The 14904-nt window shown below is 51.1% G+C and overlaps 1 protein-coding gene across 1 annotated transcript; it reads right to left on the bottom strand.

Moving 5' to 3' along the window:
• Nucleotides 1-13552: 13552 nt before the first annotated feature.
• On the bottom strand, nucleotides 13553-14641 carry LOC125548827 (steroid 5-alpha-reductase DET2). Its single transcript, XM_048712363.1, has one exon. It carries the CDS (start codon nucleotides 14556-14558, stop codon nucleotides 13746-13748), a length of 813 nt encoding a protein of 270 aa, XP_048568320.1. The 5' UTR covers nucleotides 14559-14641; the 3' UTR covers nucleotides 13553-13745.
• Between the last annotated feature and the right edge of the window lie 263 nt (nucleotides 14642-14904).

The raw sequence follows: 14904 nt of genomic DNA, 5'->3' as shown, positions 1-14904 counted from the left end.
TGCTGGAAAAGCTTTAATCAAGGCGAAATATCAAGGGGTTCCCATTATAACCCAACCGCGTAAGGAACGCAAAAATCCGGGAACATAACACCGATATGACGGAAACTAGGGCGGTAAGAGTGGAACAAAACACTAGGCGAGAGGCCGAGCCTTCCACCCTTTACCAAGTATATAGATGCATTAAGATAACATAGCAATATAATGATATCCCAACAAGTAAATAAATGTTCCAACAAGGAACGGCTCCAATCTTCACCTGCAACTATCAACGCTATAAGAGGGGCTGAGCAAAGCGGTAACATAGGCAATCAACGGTTTGCTAGGACAATGGTAGGTTAGAGGTTCAATCATGCAATTGGGAGGCTGACAAGCAAATGGTAGGCATCATAGCAGTGGCAAAGCAAAAGAGCGAGCAAACTAGCATAGCAAAGATAGTAGTGATTTCGAGGGTATGATCATCTTGCCTGCACAGTTGTCAAAGCTGACTGGATCCTCACAAGCAAACGCAACGGGCTCCTCGGTAGCAAACTCGTCTCCCGGCTCTACCCAACAATACAAACAAGCAACAAGGATACAATCAACCACGTGCAAGACCAAGCAATATGATGAAATGATGCCATGCTATGCGGGATGCGATGCGGGATGCAAAATGCAAGATATGACAGGAAATGCATGACCCTGGCCTCAACTTGGAATTCCAAGGGTACCACTGGATAGAGGGGATGAAATCGCTTGAAAACGATATAAAGATCATTGGAATCGGAGTTACGGTTTGGAAATGGCAAGCGTTTTAAGATATGACACCGGTCTGCGATTTACAGCAAGTAGGCATCTAAATGCAATGAAAAGAACATGCTACGGCCACCAAACATGAAAACAAAATACATGGAAGTGATGTACACAAGATGGTTAACAAAACACTAGCACTGAGCCATAGGCAAATTCATCCATTAAGAGGTTCAAACAAGCATGGCAAAAATGAATATGCAAAACAGATTCCAGACTTAGTGAAATTAACACTAGCCTGAAATTTCAGATCACGATGCTCTCTTTGGAGCAGCAAAACAACATGATAAAAGACCTGAACATGACAAGTAAGAATATGGCATGGAGCTACCCAACAAGCTTAACAAAACACCCAAAGTGACCTGGGGCCAAAAGGGTTCACAAAATACTCTACCGAGCTCACGAACATAGCTCGAACACAATCAGTTTTCAGACTTAGTGAAAACTGAGACATGCAGAAATTATAACTCACGATGGCATGTAAACGAGCTCGATGCACTCACTACGGTGCAAGTCATGGCAAGGCAAGCATACAACCAGCAATAAGGCACAATATTCTAGCTACACATGGCAAGAACAAAGGCATAGCATGCATGGAACACTAACGGTAGCATCGGCAAAATCGCAAACAAGTTGACGATCTGCCCAGATTAACAACGAAGCAAAAGTTGAGCTCGATTGAGTCAACCTAGAGCACTCCACATATGCAAAAAAATACATGGATGGATAGATCATAACATAAATATCAAAACTCCCTTACTGATCATCCTCAAAAGAGGCACAGATCACTAGGAAACAAGCCGGACATATAGCATCATGAACTAAAATATCCCAGACTTAGTGAAAATCACTAAGTCCCTGAAATCAGCAATCTCAGGTACCTCTCTTCGCAAGCTTGCACAAGACAACACACACATCCTAAAAATTCATGGGTGGCACCTCTGGAAAGAAGACAAAATTCTTAACAATACATCCCAAAGGGGCACAGGCATATCATGCACGGATTAAACATGGAAAAAATGACAAAAGTGCATGATGAACTAACGGATCTGCAATTTAACTCACGAAGCCTCCTTCTAACAGCATTTTGGGCAACAAGATGACCTCAAATGCAAATGATGCAATGGAATGAAATGATGTACATGTCGAGACGAAGATTTTGATATATCATATGCGCAAAACGGAGCTACGGTTGCGGAGATACGAGCAGTCAAACATCGCATAAAAAACTAGGGTTTCTGGACAAAAGTCAACGGGGGGGGGGGGGGTTGGTCTGGAACTGCACGGAACCCGAGGCGGCGCCGGAGTTAGCCGGAGGAGAGGCCGGGGCGGCCGGCGTAGGCGGATCCGGCGGAGGGCGGCGGCGCCGTCCGCGGCGAGGGGCGGCGGGGCCGGCTCGGTCGTCGTGGTGGCGGCCGCGGGCGGTGGTCGGCACCGGCGACGAAGGCGGCGTGCGGCGGAGCTTCGGGCGGCGAGGGCACGCGGCGGCGGTGCGGCGGTCGGCGCCGGAGGAGAAGAAGCGGAGCGGCGGCGGCGGCCTGGCCCAGAAGCGCCCGTGCGGGGGCCGGGGATGGGCTCCCGCGGGCCGGCGGCTGGAAGGCGGCGGGGAAGTGGTCCGTGCCACTTGGCGCGATGCGGTTGGCGGAGGCGGGCGGACACGTCCGGCGTCGGGCGGACGCGTCCGGCGGCGGATCTGGAATCTTTTTTTTTAGGGTTTTGCACGGGGGAAGAGGAGATCCGAATGGAGGGGGTATATATAGGCATAAGTGGAGCTAGGAGAGTCCAAATGAGGTGCGGTTTTCGCCCACGCGATCGTGATCGAACGCTCTAGGACATGGAGCTGAGTTTGGTGGGTTTTGGGCCAAATTTGGGGGATGTTGGGCTGCAACACACACGAGGCCTTTTCGGTCCCTCGGTTAACCGTAGGAGTATCAAACGAAGTCCAACTGATACGAAACTTGACAGGCGGTCTACCGGTAGTAAACCAAGGCCGCATGGCAAGTCTCGGTCCAATCCGGAAATGTTTAATCCCCACACACGAAAGAACGCTAGAAAAGGCCACCGGAGGAGAACGAAGCGCCGGAATGCAAAACGGACAACGGGGAAAATGCTCGAATGCATGAGATGAACATGTATGCAAATGCAATGCATGTGATGACATGATAAGAGATGCACGGAAAAGAAAACAACACACGGAGACAAAGACCCGAACCCGAGAAATAAATATAACTTAATGCCGAAAACGGCAAGAGTTGGATACAAATATGGAAAGTATAACTGGGGCGTTACAGTCCTCCTGCCCGATCACCTTTGATCGAAGGGACCACCCCACTAGCATCCGTCATGGCGGATTCGCCGCATTGGTTCTAGACCCAATTATTGATGGATTTCATCTCACTAGAGTCCTCATGGATGGCAGTAGCAGCCTTAACCTGCTTTACCAGGATACAGTGCGGAAAATGGGCTTAGATCCCTCGAGGATTAAGCCCACCAAAACGAACTTTAAAGGCGTAATACCAGGTGTAGAGGCCAACTGTACAGGCTCAGTCACACTTGAAGTGTTCTTCGGATCTCCAGATAATTTCTGAAGCGAGGAGTTAATCTTTGACATAGTCCCGTTTCGCAGTGGCTATCACGCACTGCTCGGGCGAACCGCATTCGCTAAGTTCAACGCGGTACCGCACTACGCATACCTTAAGCTCAAGATGCCAGGCCCTCGAGGAGTAATTACGGTCAATGGAAACACCGAACGCTCCCTCCGAACGGAGGAGCACATGGCGGTCCTTGCAGCGGAAGTTCGAACCAGCCTCTCCAGGCAGTTCTCCAGTCCGGTCACTAAACGACCGAACACCGTCAAGCGCGCCCGGAGTAACCTACAACAAGACCGCCTGGCATGATCCGAGCAGGTGTAGCAATGCGGCCCCAACCCCAACCCTCGCAAAAAGGCGACGCCAGTACTTTGCGTACATAACTACGCTCTAGAGATACCATGGGCACAGGGGGAGGGGCACCATCACGGCATGCCCAAAACACGGCTTAAACCGCAGCAGGGACTGCCGATTTTTTAGTTTTCTCTTACTTTCAGGACTTCATCCTTCGGAAGGCCTGTTCGGCAGTTCAATTGCCGCACAAACGATGCAAGAACCAGGGAAGCAGACAAGCCACGCCGCACTACGGAACTCCCAGGTGGTCTCTATCATGAGCAGCATACCCGTTCCGCATACTATTCTGCAGCTTGCCCCCGGAACGGACATGTTAACTAGTCCAACCTTCCACTTATCACATTATTTGTATCGTTCTACTTTGATCGCAGCTATTTTTAATAAACAATGCATAGCTTTTGTCTATTTTTGCATTATCATTTTATAAATATATGTTCCTTAACGACATGTTGCACCCGTACAATTTGGTACGGCCAAAATACGCCAGGGGCTTCAGTACCCCTCAATATGGTGTGAGAAGTCCGAACACTTTCACAAGTGTGGCACCCCGAACTTATAGCATTATATGCACCGGCTCCAAATCATGTCTTGGGTCAATAGTTGGGTTTGCCCGACTCCTATGTTTTGGTGCCTTACGTTCCGCTATATCGGCTAAGGTAGCACTAGGAGAACCACTGCGATTGTGCCCCAGTTGAGCTGGGCCGAGCACCTCAGTGGAGAAAGCTAAAACTGACTGTCATGATGAAGCGAGAGCTGGTCGCTGTTCGAGAGGTTTTTTCGAGTCCCTAAAGACTTATGCCGCTTAGGGCGAGGAGTCGGCTCTATCCGGCCAAGGCATGGATAGCGCCCCGAACTCGGTCTTCCGAATACTAGGGGCTTCGCCGAAATTTAAAATTATAGAATTCTATGGCTAAGTGAGAGTGTTCACGCGTTATAGTCCGATTGCCTTGTTCGTTGGGCTGAGCGCCTCCCTCAAAGGACCCAAACATGGGAAAAAGAGCGCTCAGGTTTATCCCCGAACACCCCAGCACTAGCGGCACAGGGGCAGAAGCCGACGACTCGCCATCTCTCAGAATTGATAAACAGCCGCATAGAAGGTAATATTTTAAATTCCAACAGCATTGCTTAGCGCATATAAACAAGTTTTCAGTGCACAGGACAAAACGAGCAAGTTTCACTCAAAAATTACATCCCTAGAACATTCATCCGCCACAAGGCGGGCACCCTTCAGAACATCCTTATAGTAATTTTCGGGCTTGCGATTCCCTTTTTCCTGGCGGTGGCCCGTCCTTCACCAGCTTCTCAGCATCTAACTTGCCCCAGTGCACCTTAGTACGGGCAAGGGCCCTACGGGCACCTTCAATGTAGACGGAGCGCTTGATGACTTCAAGCCTTGGACAGGCCTCCACCAACCGCCGCACCAGCCCGAAATAGCTCCCAGGCAGGGCCCCTCCAGGCCACAGCCGAACAATGAGGCCCTTCATGGCCTGTTCGGCCGCCTTGTGGAGCTCGACCAATTGCTTCAGCTGGTCGCTCAGGGGCACAGGGTGTCCGGCCTCAGCTTACTGAGACCAGAACACCTTCTCCGTCGAGCTGCCCTCCTCGGCTCGATAGAATGCGGCGGCATCGGATACACTCCGGGGAAGATCTGCGAACGCTCCTGGAGAGCTCCGGATTCGGGTAAGTAACAAGTAACTCATGTTTATGTGTTTGCTTTGCATAAAGAATGTCTTACCCGCCGCTGTCTTCTTCACCTCATCCAACTCCTGGAGGGTCTTCTGGGATTCGGCCTTGGCAGATTTGGCATTTTCAATAGCCACCGCAAGCTCGGACGCTTGCGTCTTAGAGTCAAGCTCCAAACTCTCATGTTTTTCCATGAGAGCCTGGAGCTCTTGCCGCACCTTGCCAACCTCGGCCTCATACTTCTCCCGCTCGGTGCGCTCCGAGGCCGCACTCTTCTCGGCCTCGACCAGCGCTTGCTTAAGGGTCACCACTTCAGACGTGGCCCCTGAAATAGCCATGATAATCCTGTCATTCTTTGCATTTGCACCTTTTTATATATATTTAAAAACAAGGTATTTCTTACCTTCATTATCCTCGAGCTGCTTCTTGGCACGCTCGAGCTCTTGCTCGGACCGCTCGAGGTTCTGCTTTAGCGTGTCCACTTCCGCAGTCAGTGCGGCGGACGCAAGCAGGGAAGCCTGCATATGCATATTGACTCATTTGTTAGACTCCTGCGAATTCTATTTGATCCTCTATTCGGCTTTTCTTCTCGGACGCCAAACAGAGCATCAGGGGCTACTGTCTATGCGGTACTACTATTTACACATTCTTTACTTACCTCAAAGCCTGTCAAAAGGCTAGTACAAGCTTCAGTCAGCCCGCTCTTGGCAGACTGAACCTTCTGGACCACCGCACTCATAATAGCACGGTGCTCCTTGTCGATGGAGGCGCCTTGGAGCGCCTCCAACATATTGTCCGGCACCTCCGGTTGGACGGGGGCCACCGGCACGGCGGACTTACTCCTCTTGGAAGGAGGTCCCCTGCCGGACTCTGGAACCTCTGAAGGTTCCGGAGCGGTGTCTGGCCTAGAGCCGGACTTGGAGCCCTAGGGGGTTTCATCCCCTTTGCTCCTGGAGTCCGGGAGGTCGCCTTGCGGCGCCTCCAGGACCACCTCCTCCCGGCTTGGAACCTGTTGGGACAACACTTCGGTGTCGTCCGTAGGGCGGGGGGAGGAAGCCGTCGGAAGCGAGTTCACATCTGACGAGTCCAGTGAGCCGCTCGACGACGCGTCGAGCCGGTCTTTGGGTGGGCTGCATAAACATATTCGACATGAGGGAAAAGCTGTGCAACAAACGAATACTACGAATTACTCTGGTATCCGGATACTTACGATTTGGCCAGGGGCTTGGCCCTAGGCGCCCACTCCTCTCCGCCGCCGTCGGCGTCGGTGGAGTAGTCCGGAGGAAGGGTTTTCCCCTTCTTGGACCCTTTGGCCTCCCCAGTTGGGGCGGCCTTCCTTTTCTTCCCTTCCCCCGCTGGAGGGGGAGGGGTCTCTTCTTCCTCATCCTCGTCTTCACGGGAGGAGTGCGTCTTGGATTTGTCGGATGATGAATCCGACACCTCCGGGCATCGGGCACTCTTTCGAGTCCCCGTGGCCTTCTTCTTGACCTTCTTCTCCGGCACCACATAGGGTGCTGGAACCAGCAGCTTCACCAAGCGAGCATCCGCTGGGCCTTCGGGCAAAGGAGCCGGACAGTTGATCTGTCCGGAGGTCACCTGCCAATCATGTCAAAGGTAAAGGGAGTTTAGATCCCGCATGGAGTCAAACTATGAAAAATTGATACCCTATAAAAGGAAAAAAATAGCTTACCGCGAGAGCGTGACGCTGCGCACTGAATCCGCGATCCTCAGTAGCGGATGCGGGAGCCTCGGTGCCCTTGAAAAGCACCTTCCAGGCATCTTCATATGTCGTGTCGAAGAGCCTGCTCAGAGTTTGGTGCCGTGCCGGGTCGAACTCCCACAGGTTGAAAGCCCGTTGTTGGCACGGGAGGATCAAGCGGATGAGCATAACCTGGACTACGTTGACAAGTTTGAGCTTCTTGTCCACCAGGGTTTTGACGCATGTTTGGAGTCCGGTTAGCTCTCCTTTTTTACCCCACGACAGGCCCGTCTCTTTCCAGGACGCGAGCCGCGTTGGGGGTCCGGACCGGAACTCAGGGGGTGCGACCCATTCGGCGTCGCGCGGCTCGGTGATGTAAAATCACCCCGATTGCCACCCCTTCAGGGTCTCCACAAAGGAGCCCACGAGCCAGAGGACGTTGGCCATCTTGCCCACCATGGCGCCTCCGCACTCCGCCTGGCTGCCGCGCACCACCTTCGGCTTGACGTTGAAAGTCTTGAGCTAGAGCCCGAAATGGGGGCGGATGCGGAGGAAGGCCTCGCACACGACGATAAACGCCGAGATGTTGAGGACGAAGTTCGGGGCCAGATCGTGGAAATCCAGGCCGTAGTAGAACATGAGCCCCCAGACAAATGGGTGGAGAGGGAAGGCCAGTCCGTGGAGGAAATGGGGGAGGAACACCACCCTCTCATGGGGCCTAGGGGTGGGGATGAGCTGCCCCTTTTCGGGGAGCCGGTACGCGATGTCGTTAGACAGGTATCCGGCCTTCCTCAGCTTTTTGATATGTCCCTCTGTGATGGAGGAGACCATCCACTTGCCTCCCGCTCCGGACATGGCTGGAGAAGGTTGAGGTTGGGAGTGCGGACTTGGGAGCTGGAGCTCGAGTGCGCAAGAATGGATAGGCGAAGGAGGAAGAAGGCGTAGGTGAAAAGGTGTATCTTTATCCCCTTATATGGGTGGACGTAGCTACATGTCCCCACCAGCCTGATAAAACTCACTTATCTCCAAGCGCCGTAATCGATGGCGCGGTTGGGTTACCCACGCCCGTATTGATGAGAATCCCGGGATAAGGGGACACGATCTCTGCTTTAACAAGACGTGCCAAGGAAACCGCCTCGCGTAACGCGCTAAGATGGGACAGTAAAACGGTTCGAATAAAATCTTGGCCGTGGTGTGATGTCACACTATGGAATACGTCAGCAGATTAGATTTGTGTAAATATTATTCTCTCTATGGCAATATGTGGAAACTTATTTTTCAGAGCCGGACACTATCTTTGTGTTCAAAATCTTCTATGTAGTACTTGGAGGGGGAACCCGCCTTGCAATGCCGAAGACAATATGCACGCCAGACTCGTCGTCATTGAAGCCTGGTTCAGGGGCTACTGAGGGAGTCCTGGATTAGGGGGTGTCCGGATGGCCGGACTATACCTTCAGCCGGACTCCTGGACTATGCAGATACAAGATTGAAGACTCTGTCCCGCGTCCGGAAGGGACTTTCCTTGGCGTGGAAGGCAAGCTTGGCGATACGGATATGCAGATCTCCTGCCATTGTAACCGACTCTATGTAACCCTAACCCTACCCGGTGTCTATATAAACCGGAGGGTTTTAGTCTGTCGGACAACATACACATCAACAATCATACCATAGGCTAGCTTCTAGGGTTTAGCCTCCTCGATCTCGTGGTAGATCTACTCTTGTATTACTCATATCATCAATATTAATCAAGCAGGACGTAGGGTTTTACCTCCATCGAGAGGGCCCGAACCTGGGTAAAACTTCGTGTCCCTTGTCTCCTATTACCATTCGGCCTAGACGCACAGTTCGGGACCCCCTACCCGAGATTCGCCGGTTTTGACACCGACATCGGGCCCGATGACTCTCTTCCATGACAACACTGGAGCCATTGCCCTTGCCAACGAGCCCTGGTTTCACAAGAAGACCAGGCATATCAAGCGTCGCTTCAACTCCATTCGTGAAAATGTTCAAAATAGAGACATAGATATTTGTAAAGTGCATACGGACCTGAATGTCGCAGATCCGTTGACTAAACCTCTTCCACGAGCAAAACATGATCAACACCAGAACTCTATGGGTGTTCGATTCATCACAATGTAACTAGATTATTGACTCTAGAGCAAGTGGGAGCCTGTTGGGAATATGCCCTAGAGGCAATAATAAAATGGTTATCATTATATTTCCTTGTTCATGATAATTGTCTATTGTTCATGCTATAATTGTGTTATCCGGAAATCATAATACATGTGTATACATATACCACAACATGTCCCTAGTGAGCCTCTAGTTGACTAGCTCGTTAATCAATAGATGGTTACGGTTTCCTGACCATGGACATTGGATGTCATTGATAATGGGATCACATCATTAGGAGAATGATGTGATGGACAAGACCCAATCCAAAGCATAGCACAAGATCGCGTAGTTCGTCTGCTAAAGCTTTTCTAATGTCAAGTATCTTTTCCTTAGACCATGAGATTGTGCAACTCCCGGATACCGTAGGAATGCTTTGAGTGTGCCAAACGTCACAACGTAACTGGGTGGCTATAAAGGTGCACTACGGGTATCTCCGAAAGTATCTGTTGGGTTGGCACGAATCGAGACTGGGATTTGTCACTCCATATGACGGAGAGGTATCTCTGGGCCCACTCGGTAAGACATCATCATAATGAGATCAATGTGACTAAGGGGTTGGTCACGGGATGATGTGTTACAGAACGAGTAAAGAGACTTGCCGTAACGAGATTGAACAAGGTATCGGTATACCGACGATCGAATCTCGGGCAAGTACTATACCGTTAGACAAAGGGAATTGTATACGGGATTGATTGAATCCTCGACATCGTGGTTCATCCGATGAGATCATCGTGGAACATGTGGGAGCCAGCATGGGTATCCAGATCCCGCTGTTGGTTATTGGCTGGAGAGATGCCTTGGTCATGTCTGCATGATTCCCGAACCCGTAGGGTCTACACACTTAAGGTTCGATGACGCTAGGGTTATAGGGAAAATTTGTACGTGGTTACCGAATGTTGTCCGGAGTCCCGGATGAGATCCTGGATGTAACGAGGAGTTCCGGAATGGTTCGGAGACAAAGATTTATATATGGGAAGTCCTTATTCGGTCGCTGGAAGTGTTCATGGGTTTATCGGTATTGTACCGGGACCACCGAAAGGGTTCCGGGGGTCCACCGAGAGGGCCCACCTGCCCCGGAGGGCCCTATGGGCTGAATATGGAGGGGGAACCAGCCCCTAGGTGGGCTGGGCGCCAAACCCCTAGGGCCCATGCGCCTAGGGTTTGGGGGAACCCTAAAGGGGGTGGCCCCCCTTGGCTTGGGGGGCAAGCCTTCCCCCCCTTGGCCGCCGCCCCCCTCTAGATCCATCTGGAGGGGGCCGGCCCCCTCTCCCTTGCCCCTATAAATAGAGGGGAGGTGGGAGGGCAGCCGCACCACATCCAAGGCGCAACCCTCCCCCTCCCAACACCTCCTCCTCCTCCTCCCGCGATGCTTGGCGAAGCCCTGCCGGAGTACCACGCTGCTCCAACACCACCACGCCGTCGTGCTACTGCTGGACGGAGACTTCCCCAACCTCTCCCTCTCTCCTTGATGGATCAAGGCGTGGGAGACGTCATCGGGCTGCACATGTGTTGAACGCGGAGGCGCCGTTGTTCGGCGCTTGGATCGGAATCTACCGCGATCTGAATCGCCACGAGTACGACTCCCTCATCCGCGTTCTTGTAACGCTTCCGTGTCGCGATCTTGAAGGGTATGAAGATGCACTCCCCTCTCTCTCTCTGCTAGTTTCTCCATAAATTGATCTTGGTGATGCGTAGAAAATTTTAAATTTCTATAACGATCCCCAACAGTGATCCCGTTAATCAAATGACAACACATGTCTATGGTCAGGAAACTTAACCATCTTTGATTAACGAGCTAGTCAAGTAGAGGCATACTAGGGACACCCTGTTTGTCTATGTATTCACACATGTACTAAGTTTCCGGTTAATACAATTCTAGCATGAATAATAAACATTTATCATGATATAAGGAAATATAAATAACAACTTTATTATTGCATCTAGGGCATATTTCCTTCTGTCCTATGGCGATACGACGTAAATCCAATGGTGAAAAGTAATCAAAGTGGTTTTTCCCTAAATCTGATTGTCCAAATCAGAATATCAAACAAATTTAATTACAAAATTCTACAGGTTAAAGATAACTGACAGACATTAGTACAAGAGCATACCTGTTTGCTGATTGCAACTATAATCTGAAATCCAAAAGCTTAAATAACCTCAAAGTTGAAATACTGCATCCTTGCAGCTATGTCTCCACTCACAAATTGACTTCTTGCTAATAGAGAAGCCCAACGATTGGTGGTAAGCAACAAAAATGTCCGCAATATGGTTACTGCACTAATACTTTCTTTTTTATCGTATGCCCACAGTATCGTACAGTAACACACTGGTAGTATCCACTTCATCTGCAAATAGCAGCAATAAAATTAGCATGAAAGAGCATAATTTATATATGACAAATTGTATCGGTTGTACAATCTTTTACTTTGAAGCAAACATTATACAGTTTGTACTCTATACTACTTGCCAATTCACAAGATATACAATGCAGTAGCAGCAATCGACCATCATTCTCTGTTCATCCTCTTTCTCGGGACCAGAGCAAGCATACCGCCAGTCAATCAACCTTATATAAGGCCCTAATGAAAAGTGAAAACTGGGAAGAAAGAACATCACCTACAATAGTTAGTATTCTGATCATCTGATGCAGACTTGGGTACGAACGGTGGCAGTAGAATTTTCAATGTCAACGTTGACAACAGCCCAACTGAAGCAGCATGACTAATCAATATATTTATTGGGTGTCATACAACTTAGAATAATTTTAAAGTACTTTTCATGTTTTCGTAACAACCCAATTGAAGCAGCATGAGTAATCAATAGATTTATTGGTGCTAGCAAAGCGGTGCATATATATCTTACACCTGCTATTTTTTACAGTTGATGATTGTGTCTTGTTACTATTAATTAAACGATGTTCTCTCCTTTATTATCATGGAGAGTACGTACGTTAGTGCAATCTCAAGGAATCTGAGGATCGTGCAGAAATTCTCATCCACTTCTAGCATGTGTGCCTAGTGTAAAATATAGCGCAAGGTCTGCAGGTAAGCGATTATATGAATCTAGCAGATATAAACCATCATCGCCACAAACCTGATGTACATCACTACTCCGTGCTATGTCCATTGGACAATCTAATAAGCCGATCTAATTGAGAAAAGTTTATTAGAATTTAGAAAGCCTGACCTCGGCAGAGCTGATATTCGTTGTCGATCCAGGAGAAGCATGCCAACACAGCGGAAGTGGCATCCATGTCGGTTCGTGATGAATGGCGGCGACATCGCCCACCTCCTTACAGGATGAGGCAGCTCTCACCTCGTGGCAGCGGTCGTCCGTCCTCAACATTGAGTTGACTCATGTGTCCTTGCCAGAGGAGGTCCTCAATGCAGCAGATACATGGAGAATCAATGCAACATAGTGATAGAGAGGCCACCATCGACGACGGTCCACACGATCTGCGCGGCCATGGCCACAGAGATGCTCGATGTGACAGAGGCAAAGGCGACCACGACTCTTAACCGGACAACACCGGATCAGACCGAGCTCTTGGAACCCTCGATACCTAGCGAAGATGCTGACGACACGATGCCAAGGAGGATGGTGGCAGTCTACGAGGAGCGGCCCATCCCCTGCGTGAGCGTGCACGAGAGACAAAAAGTGGGGGAGAGAGAGGAATCTGGGATAGGGTAGGGCACGAGGCTACGTGGTGGCGGTGGCGGTGGCGCTCGGACTATTCGAGTGGTAGGGCAGGACGACGGAAGTGAGATGAGCGTCCGCATTTTTTTGTTGCTATCATTGGATAATATTCGATTACAAATTAAAAAGATACATAAATAGTTTAATACTGAGATAATATTTCATTACAAATTAAGTAGGTACATAAATGCTTTAATAATGAGATTTTTTAAATTAGTTATTTGTTTCTTAATTAATGTGATTGAGCGATTTATTGTAATTAATTTAGATTTGATCTTTAGAGATTGATCGTGATTGATTCTTTCACATAAAGATATTACTAAATAACTTGCATCAGTATGAAAAGTTCTGATCCGTTTAGATTTTTTCGTTGTGTGAGAGGGTGATGCGAAACTAAATCGATAGGGTGAGGAAGGGAATGAAAAAAAACCAGCAAAATAAAACGACTCAAAGTGATGAGACGAAAATAAATCGTGAATACTATTCAACCAACTCAGACATTATGAGTAGAGATATCTTGCAATTTTTAGTCTGCAGGTTATATACGTGAGATGAGCATGGTTGGATGTTGATCCAAAGAACAATGTGGTTGAGGATTAAGAAAAGTTCATTCTCTGCAAACCATATTCAGTTTTCCGAAGGAATGGAATCAGGCAATCCTCAATCACAGGCAGCCATTAGGGAAAGGAAGAAAAGGAATTACAGTTGTCCTCAGCCACACCAATTTTTCCTTCGATCCCGGGTGACAGAAGTTGCAGAGGCTAGTAGATGCACGGGATGACGGCCTTGCGCGACGCCGGGTACTCGCCGCCGAACTTGTTGAGGTACCACTGGCGGTGGTCCCTGGCCCTCGGCATGAGGTTGGCGCAGGTGTAGAGGAAGAAGGCCCAGGCCGCCGGCGACCAGGCCACCAGGCAGTAGCCGAGCCACTCCACGATCTCGCCGAAGTAGTTGGGGCAGGTCACCGCGTCGAACCAGCCGCCCCGCGGGATCTTGTACCCGCCCCCGGCCTCCTTGAGCCGCAGGAGCTCCCTGTCCGCCGCGACGTTGACCCGCACCCCCCAGGCGAAGAGGGCGAGCCCGGCGAGGCAGCGGGGGAGCGCGAAGGCGGAGGCGGGGCGGTCGGCGTGGAGCGCCCAGGAGCGGGCCTGCACGTAGGCGTTGAGGAGGTTGAACCCGAAGGCGCAGGCGGCGACGAGCACGGGCACGGGCGCCGCGGCGCGGCGCAGGCGGAGGATGCGCAGCGGGTGGAGGACCGTGCGGTTGAAGTAGTGGAGCGCGTAGAGCGCCGGCGGGAGCGCGGCGAGCGGGGAGACGGAGGCGGCGGCGGCGAGCAGCAGCGGGAGGGGGGAGACGAGGGGCGGGAGCCAGAGGGTGGGGCTCTCCATGGCGCACCAGGCGAGCGCGGCCGGGATGGCCGGGCCCCACCCCGGGCGCGAGAGCTTGCCGTAGGGCGCGGAGACGAAGCGGAGCAGGAACACGGTGACCGGGCTGATGACGTAGAGCGCGAGCAGGCACCGCGAGAACAGCGCGTCGCCGCCCGCGGCTCCGGCGGCGGCTTCTTGGGCGGACATCTTCGGCTGGCTCGCTCTTGGGTCTGGGGACGGGTGCGGCCGACGCGCGGGGGTCGGGTCGGGTGGGATGGAAACGGGGTGCGCCGGGGCGGATGATATATACTGTTCAGCGGTGGAGATTTGGGGTTTGCTCGGGCGTCAACATCGAAGGGGACTGCGGGCTGCGGACTGCGGACTGCGTTTGGTTTGTACGGTGCGGGACCGCGAGAGGGGGAATCGGGCGTCTGCGACGGCGGTCGTGGTGTCAATGATGACGCCCCGCGCCCGAGAGATGGATATCGCTGTCAACGGAAAACGATTGAATCGGCCGAAACTAGAGTGGGAAGGGAGCGTCGTCAGCTACGAT

The sequence above is a fragment of the Triticum urartu genome, chromosome 3 (genome assembly GCF_003073215.2).
Source record: "Triticum urartu cultivar G1812 chromosome 3, Tu2.1, whole genome shotgun sequence".
Taxonomy (NCBI): Eukaryota; Viridiplantae; Streptophyta; class Magnoliopsida; order Poales; family Poaceae; genus Triticum; species Triticum urartu.
This window is presented reverse-complemented; position numbering and strand designations above follow the sequence as displayed.

Coding starts and splice junctions, on each gene's coding strand:
- LOC125548827 (XM_048712363.1), bottom strand. CDS start 14,558: ATGTCCGCCCAAGAAGCCGCCGCCGGAGCCGCGGGCGGCGACGCGCTG.